General features: G+C 42.2%; 2 protein-coding genes across 3 annotated transcripts in view; one reads left to right on the top strand and one right to left on the bottom strand.

Moving 5' to 3' along the window:
- HENMT1 (HEN methyltransferase 1) overlaps nucleotides 1-13,870 on the top strand; it is a 58,739-nt gene extending 44,869 nt beyond the window's left edge. For both annotated transcript variants that reach the window (XM_044301335.1, XM_044301334.1), the window contains exons 6-7: nucleotides 8,951-9,128; nucleotides 10,659-13,870. In XM_044301335.1, the coding sequence (XP_044157270.1) occupies nucleotides 8,951-9,128; nucleotides 10,659-11,090 (610 nt within the window). In that variant the 3' untranslated portion in view covers nucleotides 11,091-13,870. The remainder of the gene's footprint in view (nucleotides 1-8,950; nucleotides 9,129-10,658) is intronic.
- A 2,733-nt stretch (nucleotides 13,871-16,603) lies between these two features.
- LOC122943297 (coagulation factor XIII B chain-like) overlaps nucleotides 16,604-19,935 on the bottom strand; it is an 83,134-nt gene continuing 79,802 nt past the window's right edge. Inside the window, exons 10-11 of the mRNA XM_044300925.1 lie at nucleotides 19,681-19,860; nucleotides 16,604-17,526 (exon numbers count right to left, since the gene is read on the bottom strand). Of these exons, the coding sequence (XP_044156860.1) occupies nucleotides 17,315-17,526; nucleotides 19,681-19,860 (392 nt within the window). The 3' untranslated portion in view covers nucleotides 16,604-17,314. The remainder of the gene's footprint in view (nucleotides 17,527-19,680; nucleotides 19,861-19,935) is intronic.

Here is a 19,935-nt window from a genome sequence, read left to right as displayed (position 1 = left end):
GTCAGATTCTTGTGGTCCGTCAGGATGAGAACCGGAACCACCGAGCCCTCGAGCAAGTGCCTCCATTCTTTAAGGGCCTGCACGATGGCCAATAACTCCCTGTCACCAATCTGATAGTTGCACTCCGCGGAAGACAGTTTCCGGGAGTAAAACCCACAAGGAAGCAGAGGACCCTCTGGTGTTCTACGCTGAGACAGGAGGGCGCCTACTCCCGTCTCAGACGCGTCCACCTCGAGGACAAAAGGCAACCCAGGGTTGGGATGCGACAGAATCGGAGCCGACACAAAGGCGGACTTTAGAGCCTCAAAAGCTCGGATGGCCTCGAGCCCAAAAAGCGCTGCAGGGCACGAAGCCCACTGGGCTGGGGCCACTGTAAGACAGCCGAAACCTTCTCAGGATCCATGGAGAACCCCTCAGCGGAAATGATGTAACCTAAGAAGGTTACCTGGGATCGGTGAAATTCGCATTTCTCAAGCTTACCGAACAGCTTGTTCTCTCGTAAGCGTTGCAACACTCGTCTGACATCCAGAATGTGGGCCTCCATGGATGCAGAATATACCAAGATGTCATCCAAATAGACCACCACACACTGCTGCAACAGGTCACGGAAAACATCGTTGATGAATTCCTGGAAGACTGCGGGCGCATTGCACAACCCAAAGGGCATAACCAAGGATTCATAATGACCGGTCCTGGTGTTAAACGCGGTCTTCCACTCATCGCCCGCCTTGATCCTTACCAGGTTATATGCCGCCCTCAGGTCGAGTTTGGTAAAGACCGTGGCCCCTTTGAGGCGATCGAACAGCTCGGAAATCAAGGGTATCGGGTAAGCGTTCTTGATCGTGATGCGATTGAGACCCCTGTAATCGATGCAAGGCCTCAACTCGCCACCCTTCTTTTTCACAAAGAAAAAGCCAGCCCCTGCCGGGGACGAGGATTTGCGAATGTGTCCGCGTGAAAGCGCCTCCCTCACGTACTCCTCCATGGCCTCATTCTCCGCTACCGACAGTGGATAGACTTTGCCACGAGGAGGAACGGCACCGGATTGTAACTCTATGGCACAATCGTATGGGCGGTGCGGAGGTAGGGCAACCGCGCGCACCTTATCGAATACATCCCGGTACTCTTCGTATTCAGGAGGCAACAGAGAGTCCGAGGAAGTACACAGCAACTTGACAGGCCCATGGATGCAACTAGCCCCACACTGCGGTGACCACGAGAGGATCTCGACCGATCTCCAATCGAAAGTCGGATTATGCTTCTGGAGCCAGGGGTACCCCAAGACCACCGAGTAGTGTGGAGACGAAATAACCTGGAGACAGACCGACTCTCTGTGAACGGCACCAATGGCTATCCCCACTGGAAGGGTCTCATGAGTCACGTGTGGCGGCAGAAGGGGTCTGCCGTCTATCGCCTCAAGAGCCAGTGGGGAACCTCGAGGCTGCAGAGGAATGGAATTGGCGGCAACGAACACTCTATCAATGAACAAACCACCAGCACCAGAGTCCACCAACGCCTGGGTCGTCACCGAGCCCCCGACCCAGGAGAGGACAACCGTGATCAGTGGTTTGTCAACACGGGAAACCGGGGACGAGGAGACTCCACCCAAGATCTGCCCCCGACAGGACCTCAGGTGCGAGCGTTCTCCCGGACGGTTCGGACATGCCAACCGAAAATGCCCACCGAGACCACAGTACATGCATCGGCCCTCGCGTCTCCGGAGTACCCTCTCCCCCTCAGACAGGCGAGCAAACCCCCGCTGCATGGGTTCACCCCCAGACAAGTCATCCCCAGGAGGCGTGGGAGGAGAGGGAGGCACGGGTGGGACAGCAAACGTAGGCGCCAATCTGTTAGGAGACCTCCGCAGGCTCTACTTAAAGGAAGGTCTCTCCCTGAGTCTGGTGTCAATCAAAATCAGGAAAGAAATAAGAGACTCGAGCTCCACTGGTAGGTCCTTAGCTGCAACCTCATCCTTCAAGGCATCCGAGAGACCATGAGAGAAAGCAGCGACCAGAGCCTCATTATTCCAGCCCACCTCTGCTGCCAGGGTACGAAACTCAATGGCGTATTCAGCTACGGATCGTGAACCCTGTCTGATGGACATAAGGAGCTTCGCAGCAGAGGCAGCACGAGCCGGCACATCGAATACCTTCCGAAGAGAAGCAACAAAACCGGAAAACTCGGCAACCACCGGATTGTTGTTCTCCCATAAAGGGCTGGCCCAGGCCAAGGCCTTGTCCGAGAGCAGCGAGATCAAGAAGCCCACCCTTGATCTCTCAGTAGGAAAGGCATGTGGCAGCAACTCGAAGTAAATGCCCACCTGGTTAAGGAAACCTCGGCACTGAGTTGGCTCTCCCCCAAAGCGCTGTGGAAGGGGGGCAGAACCGGTCATACCCTGAAACACCACAGGCGCAGCAACAGGTGTCAGGGTAGACTCTGGCGCAACAACCGGAGCGGCAGTAGGAGCGGGCCCAGGAGCGACAACCGACCCATCGGCAACGGAAGCTAAATGAGCCGTGCGTTCAAGCAGGGTTTGCAACGCCACAGCGAACCGACCCAACAGGTGATCCTGCTGATCAAGTCTGGCAACCAGCGTAGGTAGCGAGGGTGGCCCTGTACCGTCAGAATTCATGGCTTGGTCCTAATGTCATGGAACCATGAACCAGACGTACAACAAGAGATAAGTGGAAAATAAGAAGGTTTTATTGAAGAGCAAGCCGTAAGCAAAGTCCGAACGGATGGCTAAACCGAAGCAGGGTAGTCAGACGAAGCCAGGAACAGGAACCAACGGGGTAGTCAGACGAAGCCGGAATCAGGAACCAACGGGGTAGTCAGACGAAGCCGGAATCAGGAACCAACGGGGTAGTCAGACGAGGCCAGGATCAGGAACCAGAAGCAGCAGCAGTCTTGGAAGCATGTGAACACAGGAGGACCAAGCAAGGAACAGACCTATATATATGAGCTGGGCATCCAGCTCCTCCCAGTGGGAAGGAGGAGCCGCAGGGTGGGAGGCTACAAGAAAACCCAGAAACCAAGATGGCCGCCAGCACATGTCAAACGAAGGGAACAGCAAGGAGGTAAGACCATGACAGCCGGCAAATATTTAAAGCTCCATTGAAGCAATAGGGAGACAGCAGACGCTAGACGGTAAGCCAAATATCGATTTAAAGTTTTCTTCAATTCAAAGCTCATATCGACTTTAAAAGGATATGCTATAAGAGACTTTTCACATTATCAGGATTCCTGTGGACACTTTATGAACATGTTGCGCTCCCAGTGAATACACCTACAAAGTTTTCAGTGACATTCAGTTTTCCAAATTGGGATAGAGTGCCAGAAGATAATACCCCCTCTTCCCAAATCACAGCATATACTTTAAGTTTTTTGGTGTGATATATATTATTGAATTTATCGACACTATTGAGTCATATGAATATAGTGTCGATCATATCTACCATAATATATGTGACTGTAATGTTGTATATTATTGCTACATTGTTCTTATAAATTTTATTTAATAAATATTTTCTGCACATGTCAATCTGGTTGCCAAGTGTATGAGTGCTCGCTCATTACTCTATTACTACATTTGCCTTTTAAGAGAGGGTGGGGTGATTCCCTCTATATGAGCTTGCAGCACCATACCTTAACTACTTGCTAGTGAGCCACCACAACCTACCACATGTGGAATTATATATATATATATATATATATATACAGTCATGTGAAAAAATTAGGACACCCTTTGAAAGCATGTGGTTTTTTGTAACATTTTTAATAAAAGGTTATTTCATCTCCGTTTCAACAATACAGAGAGATTAAAGTAATCCAACTAAACAAAGAAAACTGAAGAAAAGTCTTTTCAAGATCTTCTGTAAATGTCATTCTACAAAAATGCCTATTCTAACTGAGGAAAAAGATAGGACACCCTTGCCCCTAATAGCGAGTGTTACCTCCTTTGGCTGAAATAACTGCAGTGAGACGGTTCTTGTAGCCATCTACCAGTCTTCGACATCGGTCTGAGGAAATTTTACCCCACTCCTCAATGCAGAACTTTTTCAGCTGTGAGATGTTTGAGGGGTTTCTTGCACGTACAGCCCTTTTCAAGTCACCCCACAGCATCTCAATGGGATTCAAATCTGGACTTTGACTTGGCCATTCCAGGACTCTCCATTTCTTCTTTTTCAGCCAATCTTTGGTTGATTTACTAGTATGTTTTGGGTCATTGTCATGTTGCATGGTCCAGTTCCGCTTCAGCTTTAATTTTCTAACTGATGGTCTCACATGTTCTTCAAGCACCTTCTGATACACAGTAGAATTCATCGTGGATTCTATGATGGTGAGCTGACCAGGTCCTTCTGCAGCAAAGCAGCCCCAAACCATGACACTTCCACCTCCATGCTTCACAGTTGGTATGAGGTTCTTTTCTTGGAATGCTGTGTTTGGTTTACGCCAAACATGTCCTCTGCTGTTGTGTCCAAATAATTCAATTTTGGACTCATCTGTCCAAAGAACATTATTCCAGAAGTCCTGGTCTTTGTCAACTTTATCTCTGGCAAATGTCAGTCTGGCCTCGATGTTTCTCTTGGAAAGCAAAGGTTTCCTCCTTGCACACCTCCCATGCAAGTTAAACTTGTACAGTCTCTTTCTGATTGTAGAGGCATGTACTTCTACATCAACAGTAGCCAGAGCCTGCTGTAGTTCTCGAGATGACACTTTAGGGTTTTTGGAGACCTGTTTTAGCATCTTGCGGTCTGCTCTTGGGGTGAACTTGCTGGAGCGACCAGTCCTGGGCATGTTGGCAGTTGTTTTGAAAGCCCTCCACTTGTAGACTATCTTCCGGACAGTGGAATGGCTGATTTCAAAATCTTTTGAGATCTTTTTAAATCCCTTCCCAGACTCATAGGCTGCTACAATCTTTTTTCTGAAGTCCTCTGACAGCTCTTTTGCTCTCACCATGGTGCTCACTCTCACTTCAACAGTCAGGAGCACACCAAACTAAATGTCTGAGGTTTAAATAGGGCAAGCCTCATTCAACATGCAGAGTAACGATCTACTAATTATGTGCACCTGGTGTGATATACCTGTGTGAGATCTGAGCCAATTTAAGAGGGAATACATGTGAGGGTGTCCTATCTTTTTCCTCAGTTAGAATAGGCATTTTTGTAGAATGACATTTACAGAAGATCTTGAAAAGACTTTTCTTCAGTTTTCTTTGTTTAGTTGGATTACTTTAATCTCTCTGTATTGTTGAAACGGAGATGAAATAACCTTTTATTAAAAATGTTACAAAAAACCACATGCTTTCAAAGGGTGTCCTAATTTTTTCACATGACTGTATATATATATAACAAAAAAGTGTGAAACAACTGAAAATATGTAATATTCTAGGTTCTTCAAAGTAGCCACCTTTTGCTTTGATTACTGCTTTGCACACTCTTGGCATTCTCTTGATGAGCTTCAAGAGGTATTCACCTGAAATGGTCTTCCAACAGTCTTGAAGGAGTTCCCAGAGATGCTTAGCACTTGTTGGCCCTTTTGCCTTCACTCTGCGGTCCAGCTCACCCCAAACCATCTCGATTGGGTTCAGGTCCAGTGACTGTGGAGGCCAGATCATCTGGCGCAGCACCCCATCACTCTCCTTCATGGTCAAATAGCCCTTACACAGCCTGGAGGTGTGTTTGGGGTCATTGTCCTGTTGAAAAATAAATGATGGTCCAACTAAACGCAAACCGGATGGAATAGCACGTCGCTGCAAGATGCTGTGGTAGCCATGCTGGTTCAGTATGCCAATTTTGAATAAATCCCCAACAGTGTCACCAGCAAAGCACCCCCACACCATCACACCTCCTCCTCCATGCTTCACGGTGGGAACCAGGCATGTAGAGTCCATCCGTTCACCTTTTCTGCATCGCACAAAGACACGGTGGTTGGAACCAAAGATCTCAAATTTGGACTCATCAGACCAAAGCACAGATTTCCACTGGTCTAATGTCCATTCCTTGTGTTCTTTAGCCAAAACAAGTCTCTTCTGCTTGTTGCCTGTCCTTAGCAGTGGTTTCCTAGCAGATATTCTACCATGAAGGCCTGATTCACACAGTCTCCTCTTAACAGTTGTTCTATAGATGTGTCTGCTGCTAGAACTCTGTGTGGCATTGACCTGGTCTCTAATCTGAGCTGCTGTTAACCTGTGATTTCTGAGGCTGGTGAGTCGGATGAACTTATCCTCCGCAGCAGAGGTGACTCTTGGTCTTCCTTTCCTGGGGCAGTCCGCATGTGACTGCACTTGGGGACACTTTCAAAGTTTTTCCAATTTTTCGGACTGACTGATCTTCATTTCTTAAAGTAATAATGGCCACTCGTTTTTCTTTACTTTGCTGCTTTTTTCTAGCCATAATACAAATTCTAACAGTCTATTCAGTAGGACTATCAGCTGTGTAGCCATCTGACTTCCCCACAACGCAACTGATGTCCCAACCCCATTTATAAGGCAAGAAATCCCACTTATTAAACCTGACAGGGCACACCTATGAAGTGAAACCCATTTCAGGTGACTACCTCTTGAAGCTCATCAAGAGAATGCCAAGAGTGTGCAAAGCAGTAATCAAAGCAAAAGGTGGCTACTTTGAAGAACCTAGAATATGCCATATTTTCAGTTGTTTCACACTTTTTTGTTATGTATATAATTCCACATGTGTTAATTCATAGTTTTGATGCCTTCAGTGTGAATCTACAATTTTCATAGTCATGAAAATAAAGAAAACTCTTTGAATGAGAAGGTGTGTCCAAACTTTTGGTCTGTACTGTACGTTTTACACAATGATTTCTTTTTTGAAGCAAAAAAAATCATGTTTTAGTGTCTCCATAATCTGAGAGCCATAGTTTTTTCAGTTTTTGGGTGATTATCTTAGGTAGGGTCTCATTTTTTGCGGGATGAGATGACTGTTTGATTGGCACTATTTTGGGGTGCATATGACTTTTTGATCGCTTGCTATTACACTTTTTGTGATGTAAGGTGACAAAAAATGGTTTATTTAGCACAGTTTTTATTTTAAATTTTTATGGTGTTCATCTGAGGGGTTAGGTCATGTGATATTTATATAGAGCCGGTCGATATGAACGCGGCGATACCAAATATGTCTATTTTATTTATGTAAGTTCTATACAATAACAGCTTTTTTAAAGCAAAAAAATTTTGATGATGTTTTAGTGTCTCCATATTCTGAGCCATAGTTTATTTTTTATTTTTTGGGGGATTATCTTAGGTAGGGGCTCATTTTTTGCGGGATGAGGTGACGGTTAGATTGGTACTATTTTGGTGGGCAAACGCCTTTTTGATCGCTTGCTGTTGTACTTTTTGTGATGTAAGGTGACAAAAAAATTGTTTATTTAGCACAGTTTTTATTTTTTACGGTGTTTATCTGAGGGGTTAGGTCATGTGATATGTTTATAGAGCCGGTCGATTCGGACACTGCGATACCTAATATGTATACTTTTTTCCCCCCTACTTTTTACCAATTTTTTTTTACTTTATTTGGGGAAAATGACGTTTTTGTTTATTTTTACTTGACATTTTAAATTTTTTGGGGGGGGAAACTTTATTTTTTTTACTTTTTTTTTACTTTATTTTTTGTCCCACTTTGGGACTTGAACTTTTGGGGGTCTAATCCTTTACAATGCATTCCAATACTTCTGTATTGGAATGCATTAGCTGTATGAGTAATACTGTGTGTATTACTCATACAGCTTCCGGCCTGTGAGATCCAGGGGGCTGGATCTCACAGGCTTGTCACTGGAAGGCAGCGCGATGCCTTCCTTAGACATCGCCCTGCCTTCCATGCAATCGGGTCCCCCCTACAGCCGCATGGGGACCCGATGGCACCGCCTGCCGCCGCAAACTGCAGGTAAAGCCGCAAACCGCAGGTCTGAATTGACCTGCGGTTTGCGGCGATCGCCGATACGGGGGGTCACATGACCCCCCTAGCATTGTGACAGGATGCCCGCTGAATGATTTCAGCGGGCATCCTGTCACAATTAATCCCCGCCGTGCCGCAATCTTTTTTTAAACTTAGGACATACAGGTACACCCTGGGTCTTTAAGAACTCGGGAAACAGGGCGTACCGTTCCCCCCAAAGTGTTACCACCATGCTCTAGGTTCAGGGTCAGCAACCTCCGACACTCTAGCTGTTGTGAAACTACAACTCCCAGCATGCTCCATTCACTTATACGAGTGTTTCCAAAACATGCAGGGCGAATGTGCATTCTGGAAGTTGTAGTTTCACAACAGCTGGAGTGCTGGAGGTTGCTGATCCCTGCTCTAGATCATGTACAGACCTTTCTCAGTAGCACAGCATTACCTAAAAAAAATCTAAAATGCTGTGTGCCTCATGCAAATGAGCCCTTAAATGTCCATCAGGCATATATTCAGCTTGAAAGCGTCCAATGTTCATCTGTAACTGAACTCATCTGTCCTTGATAGTCGTGGAGAAAGCCTCATGCGTTTTCTACAGTCTTCTCTACATACAGCGCTTGCACAGTACTGCAGTGAATTGTGGCTTGCACATAGGGAACTCACTATTGTAGGCAGAACCTTCAGTTTTCTATTGTGATGCACAATTCCCCATTTATGTTATGTCCCTGGACTGTAGATGGGGACCGGTATATGCAGTCACTGGTTGTATCGGACATATCACTGGTTGTATGCGGACAATGATTGGCTACCATGGTCAGGTCATCACTGGAGCAGCATAAGCTAACACCAGCAGGGGATCAAGGGAACTGTCAGTGGAGGATGTAAAAGGGAAGTGGGACTTATTTTAATATGTCCAGTTGATTGAAAACTAAAAACATGGTACTGAAAAACTCCTTAAAGGGCAAGTCTAGAAATATTCCACTATAAAATCTGCAATGTTAGTTCTTGTGATTGTAACCTTTCTTTTGTTTTCCCAGGGCAATGAATATATCCAGACAGTATAATTACACAGTAGAGTTTACTGGGGTTGGAGAGGCAAAACCAGAAAGTAAAGACGTTGGTTACTGCTCCCAAATTGGGATATTCAGGAAGAACTACACCGAGAGCGAGGAATCCATGAATAACAAAAAGAACTACAAAAATGTTTATAAAAGAGTATGTACTATTTTTTCACTCATCCTATTGTTTGTATTTTCTCTCAAAAAGCACCCTTGTAATCACATACTCTTAGGCTACTTTCACACATGCGTTTTTATATTTCCGGTTTTGAGATCCAGCAGAGGATCTCAATACCGGAAAAAAAAACGTTTCTGTTTAGTCCTCATGCATTCTGAACGGAAAGAGATCCATTCAGGATGCATCAGGATGTCTTCTGTTACGGCAGCAAGCTGCGGTTTTGTGTCTGGTGATAAAAACGGATCCGTCACTGAAAACAATGTAAGTCAATAGTGAAAGATCTGTTTTTTTTCCATTTTGATTTCACACAACTGCCTCCTAACGGAAGGGATGCATCCTGATGTTCAAAATCAAAATGGATCAGTTTAATTCCGGTATTGAGATCCTCTGTTTTTGCTGGACGAATTGTATTTTTCCGTGGCACCATTTTAGGGTGCATATAGCTTACTGTTTAACTTTAACGCTCTGTTGTGGGAGTGGAATAAACAGTATTTATCTCTAAAAAGGGGTAGGTGATAATGTGGAATCTTTTGACAGGGTTGTGCCCACATTAAATGTTATTTTAATATAATTCAATATGAAAAACAAGTTACTTTTGTAATTTACTTTGTTACAAAAATGCTCCAGTTGTTAGTTATTCTCTTTACTCCATTATAATGGATTAGTAATGTCCATGGTGTTGGGGCAAAACCCCTACTTCTATGACCTGCTGGGGTCCAAATCAGGTAAAGGTGCGAGTGCTCGGAAGAGATAAGATACTCAAGGTTGTATCAGAATAATCTCTTGACTTTATTGAGAGGATACAGAAATACTTATACCCAGTTTCTAGGACTCAAGCCAACACAGCGCTCATCACTTACGTAAGCACCGCGTGATTAATAAGAAGAATAACATAACATTTTTGGTATTTGTAAATCAAGCACCTTTAATTACAAAAAGCTTTATCTTATCCTCATCCTTGATAAGTATCTAGAACCAGTTGTATTCCCAGAACATCAGATACACATAGTTCTGAGAACTAATAAGTAACATAAGTTTTGTTTGTCTCACATACACACAGTTCAACAATTCTCCATTCTGACCTTTAGTAAACCAGCTTGGAATCCAGTATACAAAATGAAGGTGCAATGTCCACCTACTGAGATGGCTGCATATGCTCAGTTCCATCCTTCAATTGCTATGATACCATTCTGTTAGAAGCTGTCAGAGTTACAGGAGATTGCTGCAGAAAAAAAGGACATGCCCCTTGAGAAAGGACACGCCCCTGAGCTGTGACAAGGAGAGAGCTTCAGCAGAAAGGACATGTCCCCTAAGATGCCAGCTTGAAATAAATTTAGCAGAACAATTGAAGCATTGAATTTGGAGGTCTCTGGGTCCATGTGAGGCTGGTTCTAGCTTTGTTAAAAAGGGGTTGTCATCTACTATATGATGTCTGATTTTAATTTTTAACATTCATGCAATCCACATGCAAGTAATAATGTAAAAAATGTTTCTTCTCTATATGAATAGGTTCTTCAGGTAGTATATCCAAGTATTCGAGAGGAAAAATACCTACGTAACGTAGTACTGAACATTGCTCTCTCCCATGCAAATCGTATGAAAAGCAACTTTATACAAAATCTTTTTCCTGAAGAAGAGGACAAGACCAACACAGCAGACAATGAAAAGGAGCCATATGTAATGTCGCATTGGTGTTCTAGTCTTCAAAATCTAGCAGAAACTATGGAGAGCAAAGACAATCCACCATACCTGGAAGGAGATGCTATTCATGTACCACTTCAAACTCTTTTTTCTATCCCCAAAGTGAAGAAACTTTGTGGAAGTCTTGATGTCCTCCAAAATATGATGAATGGAGAAATGCCACTAAGCAGTGATAGGAGCGCCATTGTATATCCTCTTCATGTAGAGAATGATTTGGATTCTGATATAAGTGATGAGTGATATAAGTTATGCATTTTACATGCTAAACATCAGCTGTTTAGGTTTTTCTTTTTTTAACTGATGCCCATGTTTGATTTTTGAAGAAATTTAACAGATTCATATTTATTTTAATATTCACCTCTCTGGTGAACTACATGGGTAAATTAATGGTTAAAGAAGCACTCCCACAGAAATTGTATTCTCTGGCCCTTTAGAAAGGTACATGATGCAAATTGTAGTGAAGGTAATCTTCTTATCTGTGACTGTAGTTGTGAGTTATAACCTCCCTTCTGGTCCTCAGCTGTGTTATGTGACCATCTGACACAGGGCTTTATGTGTGGACAGGAAGTCAGTTTCACTATTCATTCCTATGAGGCTGACATCGAGGCTCCCATAGAACAAAGCCGCTGTGTCATTTAGAGAGTCTGAGTGTTGGTCGCATGACACAGCTGAGGACCGGAAGGGGGTGGATAACTGACAGATACATTCACAGATAAGATTAGCTTCACTACAATTTGCATCATGTCCTTTGTATTGGGCCAAAGAATAAAACATTTTGTGGGAGTGTTTTTTTAACCTTCCACTTTAAATCCATGTTGCTTCCTAGAAAAGTTTACCAGATAATTCCAGTGATTCTGTTGCCGCCTGAATGATATAGCACGGCTTTCCACAGAGCATGCTTTCTATACCCAGTATGTTCTTCCTTCGTTTATAGCTAAATGTCCTTCAAAACGTAAAAAGTGTTAAGTAACTAACCGAAGATGCAGCAAGTAGCAGCTTGAACCAAACCTTCCTTTATTTGCCCCACAGTGAATTTTGCAAGGGAAATATATATTTTTTTTAATGGAAAATGTTTGTAATTGATCATAGCTTTATGATATATCGGTACACTGAAATAAACTTTTCAGTTTTCAGTCTCTGAATGCAAACAATGTTTCAATTCACTATCAGTTAGCATGGGTCTTGAACATGGTGAACAACAGAACAATCAGTGTATTCAGAAGTTGATTAGCTTTACTGGCTTATTAGTATGGCCACCCATACACAATGTGCACTTCACCACTAATTGCCAGGCCGCACTTGTACATGCTGTTTGAAGTACAGCTGAGGCCTGGCACTTCTCTGTAAGCCAAGTGTGGATCCCGCTGTCGGACTGCATTGTCTATGGGCACCATTCCTATATTAATGACCTATCCTTTGAATAGGTCATCCCTATCAGATCAGCGGGGGTCCAACCTCCGGCACCCCGCTGAACAGCACTGCATTCTCTTCACTGTGTACCTGCTCAAGGCTGACATTGCTGTGGCAAGGTGTAATTGCAGCTCCTCTGTCCCATTCAGTGGGAAGGAGCAGTTACACTCCGTCTGCTCCTTCCTATTGAAGTGAATGGGAGCTGCAATTACACCTGATTACCTCTGCAATGTCGACAGCGAGCAGGTAAACCGTGAAGAGAATGCGCTGCTTCCTCTCCGAACAGCTGATTGGTGGAGATGGTGTGAGTCGGACCCCCGCTGATCTGATATGATGACCTCTTCTGAGGAAAGGTCATCAATATAGGAACCGGGTCAATCCCTTTAAATTTCTTATGTTTTATTTTTAATCAGATTTCTATTTATTCACTGCAGTGTATTTTCCAGAGATCAAGGACAGAGATGGCACTAACATCTTTCCTCCATATAAAAGCATATGTCCACTTTTAAAAACCATATTCATCCACCTTAAAATTCTAGTAACTTTGTAAATGCATCGTGTTACTTCCCCTGTACTGTTTCTGAGGTCCAGCCTGTGTTTCAGTAGGAAACTGTGGAATATTTTCTGCGTCCTGGGATCAATACGATATTTTTTACATTCATTTTGTAAAATGGCCTTGACAGGAGGTCATGCCATTTACTGGAATGAATATGTAGCTACAATATGTACCTGGAGTACGGTGAATGAAACTGTAATACATGCTGTATCTTGGCATCTATACTATATACATATTGTAAAGCTGCTCAGTTTTTCATGTCAATTAGTTTTGTAAACGACCTTGAGATATCATGAAAGTGCAGTTCCCATCGCATATTATTTATTGGAATGAATACATAGCTGTGTTGTTATCTGATACTCTATGTATAATTCTGTTTGTCTGCACAATACATTTCTGTTTGTACTGAACGCCTAGTAATGGAAACCATGGTTCAGATTAGCTGACCAGGCCTAATTTAGCAAATCTGACACACAGTCAGGTCCATAAATATCGGGACATCGACACAATTCTAACATTTTTGGCTCTATACACCACCACAATGGATTTGAAATGAAACAAACAAGATGTGCTTTAACTGCAGACTGTCAGCTTTAATTTGAGGGTATTTACATCCAAATCAGGTGAACGGTGTAGGAATTACAACAGTTTGCATATGTGCCTCCCACTTGTAAAGGGACCTTGGTCATCTGTATTTTTATAGATGGCTGTTACGGACACGGCAATACCTAATATGTATAAATTTTTTATTTATTTCACTTTAACACAATAATAGCATTTTTTTAAACAAAAAAATGATGTTTTAATGTGTCCATGTTCTGAGAGCTATAGCTTTTTTATTTTTTTAGCGATTTTCTTATGTAGGGACTCATTTTTGGCGGAATGAGGTGAGGGTTTTATTGGTGCCATACGCCTTTGCGATCACTTGGTGTGGCACTTTTTGTGATGTAAGGTAACAAAAATGGCTTTTTTTGACACAGTTTATAATTTTTTTTTATGGTGTTTATCCGACTGGGTGGATCATGTCATATATTTATAGAGCCGACCGTCATGGACGCGGCAATACCAAATATGTCTATTTTATTTATTTATTTTCTATTTTTTCTATTTTTTTATTCCTTGGGTAATTATTTTTTTTTTACATGGGAAACCTTTTTTTATTTTTTTTTTTTACATTTTAACACTTTAATTTTTTATTTCACATTTTGCATCCCCATACAAGACCTCTGGGGGACATTTAACTTCACATTTATTTTTCCACTATTGATTTCTCCTGTAACTGGGGCTGACATAGTAGCCCCAGTTACAGGGAAAATGCACCCCCCCAGAGAGGCTGTACAGCAGTATACAGCCTCAGTGCAGGGCTGATCGAGGTCTGTGGAAGACCCGACAGCTCCTGTCACATCACCACCCGGTAGGGACAGGAAGCGGCATAGCGCTTCCTGATCTATACACACAGTGCTCACTAAGAGCTGTGTATACAGCGATCTAGAAGGCAGGGACACCTGGGAACTGTCCCTGCCTTCTCTCTGGGTTGCCCTGCTGTCACTGACAGCGGGTAACCCCCTCTGCAGATGCACAATTAGCGTGCAGCTGCCATCTCTGAATGGACGTTCAGAGACCCTACATAAGACTGTCGCCCCAAAAAATTAAAAAAACTATGGCATTCAGAATATGGAGACACTAAAACGTGATTTTTGGGGGTTTTAAAAATGCATTTATTGTGTAAAATTTAAATAAATAAAAAAAGTAAGCATATTAGGTATTGCTGCATTTGCAACCTGCTGTGTAAAAATATGACATGACCTAACCCCTCAGGTGAACACCGTAAAAAAATAAAAAGTGTGTCAAAAAAGCCTTTTTTGTCACCTTACATTACAAAAAGTGTAAGCACATATGGGGTGTTTCCTAAATGAGGAGAAAATGGGGAACACAACCTAGGGTGCATTTTCTCCTTTAACCCCTTGTGGAAAAGAATTTGGGATCTGCTAGTAATTATAATTTTTTCCACAAATATGTGGTTGGAAATGCAGACACCTGTTTGCTGAAAAGTACCCTTGATACCACTTAAAATGTTTGTGCGGGGTGCTCTTTCCGAAATGGGGACCTCAGGAATTTATTTAATAAAACATGGCACCTAAAATCCATGTCTGCCAATTCAGGCCTGTCGGCAAAATTCATATATTGCTGTTTGCCTGCTGTGCGCCCATACAGCAGGCTACAAGCACATTTGGGGTGTTTCCTGAATGGGGAGAAAATAGGGAACACAACCTGGGGTGCATTTTCTCCTTTAACCCTTTGTGGAAAAAAAATGGAGGTCTGCTAGTAATTATTATTATTTTTTTTTTACAAATATGTGGTTTGAAATGCTTTCACAAGTCTTCAGTGAGACACCTGTTTGCTGAAAAGTACCCTTTCTACAACTTAAAATGTTTGTAGGGGGGTGCTCTTTCCGAAATGGGGTCACTTGTCGGGGGTTTTCATTTCTAGGGACCTCAGGATTTTTTTTTTTTGCGACATGGCACCTAAAATACATGGTGTATTCGGCTGGAAATGGGGAACAAAATGTGGGGTGCATTTTGTCCTGTTACCCCTTGTGTAAGTGAAAAATGTGGGTGTAAACTTTTTCAGGAAAAAATAGTAATTTTTCATTTTCACAATCGTTTCCTAAGGCCCCCTGCAACGCCCTGTGGTCGTTGTGCGGGCCGCAATGCACGAGCACAGTCCGTGGGGCAGCCGCAGCGGCTTGCAGACCCATTCACTTGAATGGATCCGCGATCCGTCTGGTCCGCAAAAAGATAGGACATGTTCTATCTTTTTGCAGAAGGGAAGTACAGGACGAAACCCCACGGAAGCACTCCGTAGTGCTTCCATAGGGTTCCATTCCCTGCTTTCCGTTCAGTACCATTCCGCATCTCCGGATTTGTGGACCCATTCAAGTGAATGAGTCCGCATACGTGATGCGGAATGCCCATGGAACGGCACCTGTGTATTGCGGGTCCGCAAATGCGGTCCGCAATACGGCAACGGGAAGCACACGTTCGTGTGCAGGGGGCCTAATTCTGTGAAACGCCTGATGGGTGAAAGTGCTCACTACACACTTTGAAATTTTCCTTGAGGGGTTCAGTTTACGGAATAGGGTCACTTTTTGGTGTTTCCACTGTAGGGCCACCTCAGGGTGTCTTCCTATGCGACATAGTTCTCAATTACCATTCCAGCTAAATCCGCTCTCCAAAAGTCATATAGTGCTCCATGCTGTGCGCCCATACATTAGTTTTTGAGCACACATGGGGTGTTTCTGTAAACTCCGGATTCAGGATAATAGATTTTGAGTTTTATTTAGCTGTTAACTCTTGATGTGTTGCAGAAAAAAATTGATTAAAATTTAAAATCTGCAAAAAAACTTGAAATTCTGAAATTTTATTCCCATTTTTATTTAATTCTCGTGGGGCACCTAAAGGGTTAAAAAAGTTTGTAAAATCTGTTTGAGGGGTGAAGTTTCTAAAATGGTGTGATTTATAAACTTATAAGCCTGCTAACGTCCCCAAAAAATTAAATGTCATTTTTAAAATGATCCAAACATGAAGTAGAGATATGGAGAATGTAAAGTAATAACTATTTTTGGAGATATTACTATCTATTATAAAAGTAGAGAAATTAAAATTTCAAATTTTTCAAAATTTTTGGTAAATTTAGTGTTTTTTTTATAAAAAATAAAATTTGACTCAATTTTACCGCTGTTCTGAAGTACAATATGTGATGAGAAAACAATCTCAGAATGGCTTGGTTAAGTAAAAGCGTTTTAAAGTTATCACCACATAAAGTGACTAATTTGCTAAAAATGGCCTGGGCAGAAAGGTGAAAAATGGCCGGTCCTGAAAGGGTTAAAGAGGTTATCCGAAAAACAACATTTGCCACCTATAGACAGAAAGGTTTATAATTGTATGCCCACTGGGTGGTCTGACAATTGATAATTCCAGCAATCAGAAGAACAGGGGGTCCCCAATGAATGTCGGTCTACATGTTGGTCTACCACTTCATTCACTTCTATGGGACAAAGAGCTGTCTATGTCAATCCAATGAAGGTAAAAGGAATGATGGACGGACTTGTGGACTACTACTCCTTCCAAAAGGGGGACTAGGGGATCACTAGTCTCGGGATTGCCAGGGAACCGAGTCCCAGCGTTGGACTCCCAGTGTTCATACTTTTATCACCTAAATTGTGGATAGGTGATATATGCTGTTAATGGGATAACCCCTTTAACTTCAGCACCCCTGTCAACTACAATTGAGCGAACTGTGCACAGCCATCTCTTCCCTTCCTTTTTGAAGTTTGACCGCCTGTCTTTTTACAACTAAGTGCCACATATGGGGCCCCAAGTCTCATGATAGTTGGGGGCCCATAATTTGTAAATGTTTAAATAGCCACTTAAAACAAGCTGATGTTCAGTACCTTATAAAGTATTATAGTAATTAACCACATTCAAATACCAACCATTTATCCTTGCCTTGGTATACATTTTGGATAGGTAAGATACCCAAATCTGCACTGACCCCTTAAACCAAAAGTGATTGCATACTCATAATTTTCATATCCCAGCTTACATAAGAAATCTACAAACTCTCCATGTAAAAAATAATTGCTATCAAAGCTCCACTTCAGACGCACATGGCTTCTGTCCATCTCGTCTGTGGATAAAACACATGGTTCTGTAAAGAGAGGGAAAAAAAAAAAAAGATTGATGACTTTGTAGGTGACGTGATAAATGGCAAATCATCATGATACACATTAGCAGATTATGTTATGGGGAGAACTCCTTCACCAAAATTTTCTCTGGTGTTTTTCACTCACCATTTGCATTTTTTTTCTGGCAATTTTTCCCTATAAAGAAGTCAATGTCAAAATGCTAGAAAAAATGTCAAAAGCTACAGTAGACTGAGGGGCATTTACTAATGTCTTTATGCCACAATAATGGCATAAAAAGTTGCAAATTATGGCGCACACTATATGTGGTCAATAATTTACGACTTTTGAAGCTTGAGACTTTTGAAGCACTCTTGATAAATATCCCTCACTGCATTTTGTTAAAACACCGGAGACCAAAAAAACCTAACAAAAACACCAGTAGCCAAAAAAATGCTTGTTTATCCTGCATTTTATATTTCCCGTAGACCTTCAGTTAACATCTGGAGCTGAGTATTTGAACGTAAAATGTGCACCAAAAACCACAAGTGCAAAAATGCCACTGAAACCTATGTGTGAACCCACCCAATATGAGAGTATTTCAAATATATTTATAATGGTAGAGGACCCAAGAAGTGCAGCCCAGATAGGATGCTGTTGTGGATTCACAACCGTTTTATTATAAAAAGGAGTTGGCCACTTGTTACATTTGACATTTTTCCCTAAAGCTACTTTCACACTAGCGTTTTTGCTGGATCTGGCAGGGTTCAGCAAAAACGCTTCTGTTACTGATAATACAACCGTCTGCATCTGTTATGAACGGATCCAGTTGTATTATCTTTAACATAGCCTAGACGGATCCGTCATGATCTCCAATGAAAGTCAATGGAGGACGGATCCGTTTTCTATTGTGGCAGAGAAAACTGATCCGTCCCCATTGACTTGCATTGGGGGTCATGCCAGATCTGTCTTTCTCCGCATCCCAGGATGGAAAGCAAACTACAAGATGTTGCGGTTTTCTCTCCGGGATTGGAACGCAACTAAACGGAACGGAATGCATTTTGGAGCACTCCATTCTGTTCAATTCAGTTTTGTCCCCATTAATGATGAATGGGGACAAAACTAAAGCGTTTTCTTCCGGTATTGAGCCCCTATGACAGATCTCAATACCGGAAAACTAAAACGCTAGTGTGTAAGTAGCCTAAGTGCTTTCAATAGTACAAGTGACTTACTGATATGAAGATGTAATGCAAATTGTTTCCGTACAGTCTCTTCATTGACTGTAAGCTGTCTCCACTCTCTTCACTGACTCTCATCCAGAACATGGCTGAGGGTCATGTGATCCCCCCTATCTATCAACTGTAAATAACACTGTGCACAACAACACTGTTCATGCACTCATTTCTTATACAGCGCATAGTGTTATTCAATGGAGACTGCTGATGGTGGCAGAATTTCCAATATCTGGACATCAAGGCCGATTCTTACATATTGTAATATTCCGCTTCCTGTTGTAGCCATTTTTCATTTCTTTATTTTCTTTTTTACTCCCTGCCTTCAGGAGCCAAAACTTTTTTTATTTTTATGTTCACATAGCTAAATCCAGCATATTTTATGTGGGGAAGTTTTACTCCCTAGTAACACCACTTAATATTTGGTGTTCACTATTTATTCAAATTTTTGGAGGGTGAAGTGACCCCCAAAAAAATCAGATTTTTTTTTTTTCATTACACTATTCACCGTATGAGATAAATATGTACTTTTATATTTTAATAATTCAGGCATTTACAAACACGGCAATGCTTATGATCCATATTATTTAATTGTTCATAGATGTAGAATGGAAAAAGGAGAAGGCCAAATTTTTTATTTGTTTTATATACTTTTAAAAAAATTATTTACTTTTTTTCCCCTCAATTTGTAATCCCTCTAGAGGACTTTATATCTCTGATCACTCCAGAGCCAATGGTCCCCACCAGTCTTTGTTTGTAGCTACGTAAACAGAGATTGATGAGAAACTGCAATATAGTCGCACTGGAATGGCGGGGATTAGGTGAGTAGGAGAACTTTGCAAACCACACTTAACAGCAAGAATTTTGTCTTATACAAATCCCCAAATGATGATGATGTCTTTATCTCATGCCATTATATGTGAGTGTACAAAATACTGTGTACTTTACCTATACAAGTTGGTGGAGACTCCCAGAGCCCATTCGAGCACTGAATAGTACTGTGGCCATTTAAAAAGTGATATTCTGAACAATGGTACACAACCAAAGAGCCAGATTCATACATTTCTTGTGAGGAATTATTTATACTGTGTTCTACTTTAGGAGGAGGACCACAAGATTTCAACGACTCTAGAAAAAACAGAGATTTGTGTAAGTCAACTCATAATTATAACATTGAGGGATAATAACTATGGTGTTCATTTC

The sequence above is a fragment of the Bufo gargarizans genome, chromosome 7 (assembly GCF_014858855.1).
Source record: "Bufo gargarizans isolate SCDJY-AF-19 chromosome 7, ASM1485885v1, whole genome shotgun sequence".
NCBI lineage: Eukaryota > Metazoa > Chordata > Amphibia > Anura > Bufonidae > Bufo > Bufo gargarizans.
This window is presented reverse-complemented; position numbering and strand designations above follow the sequence as displayed.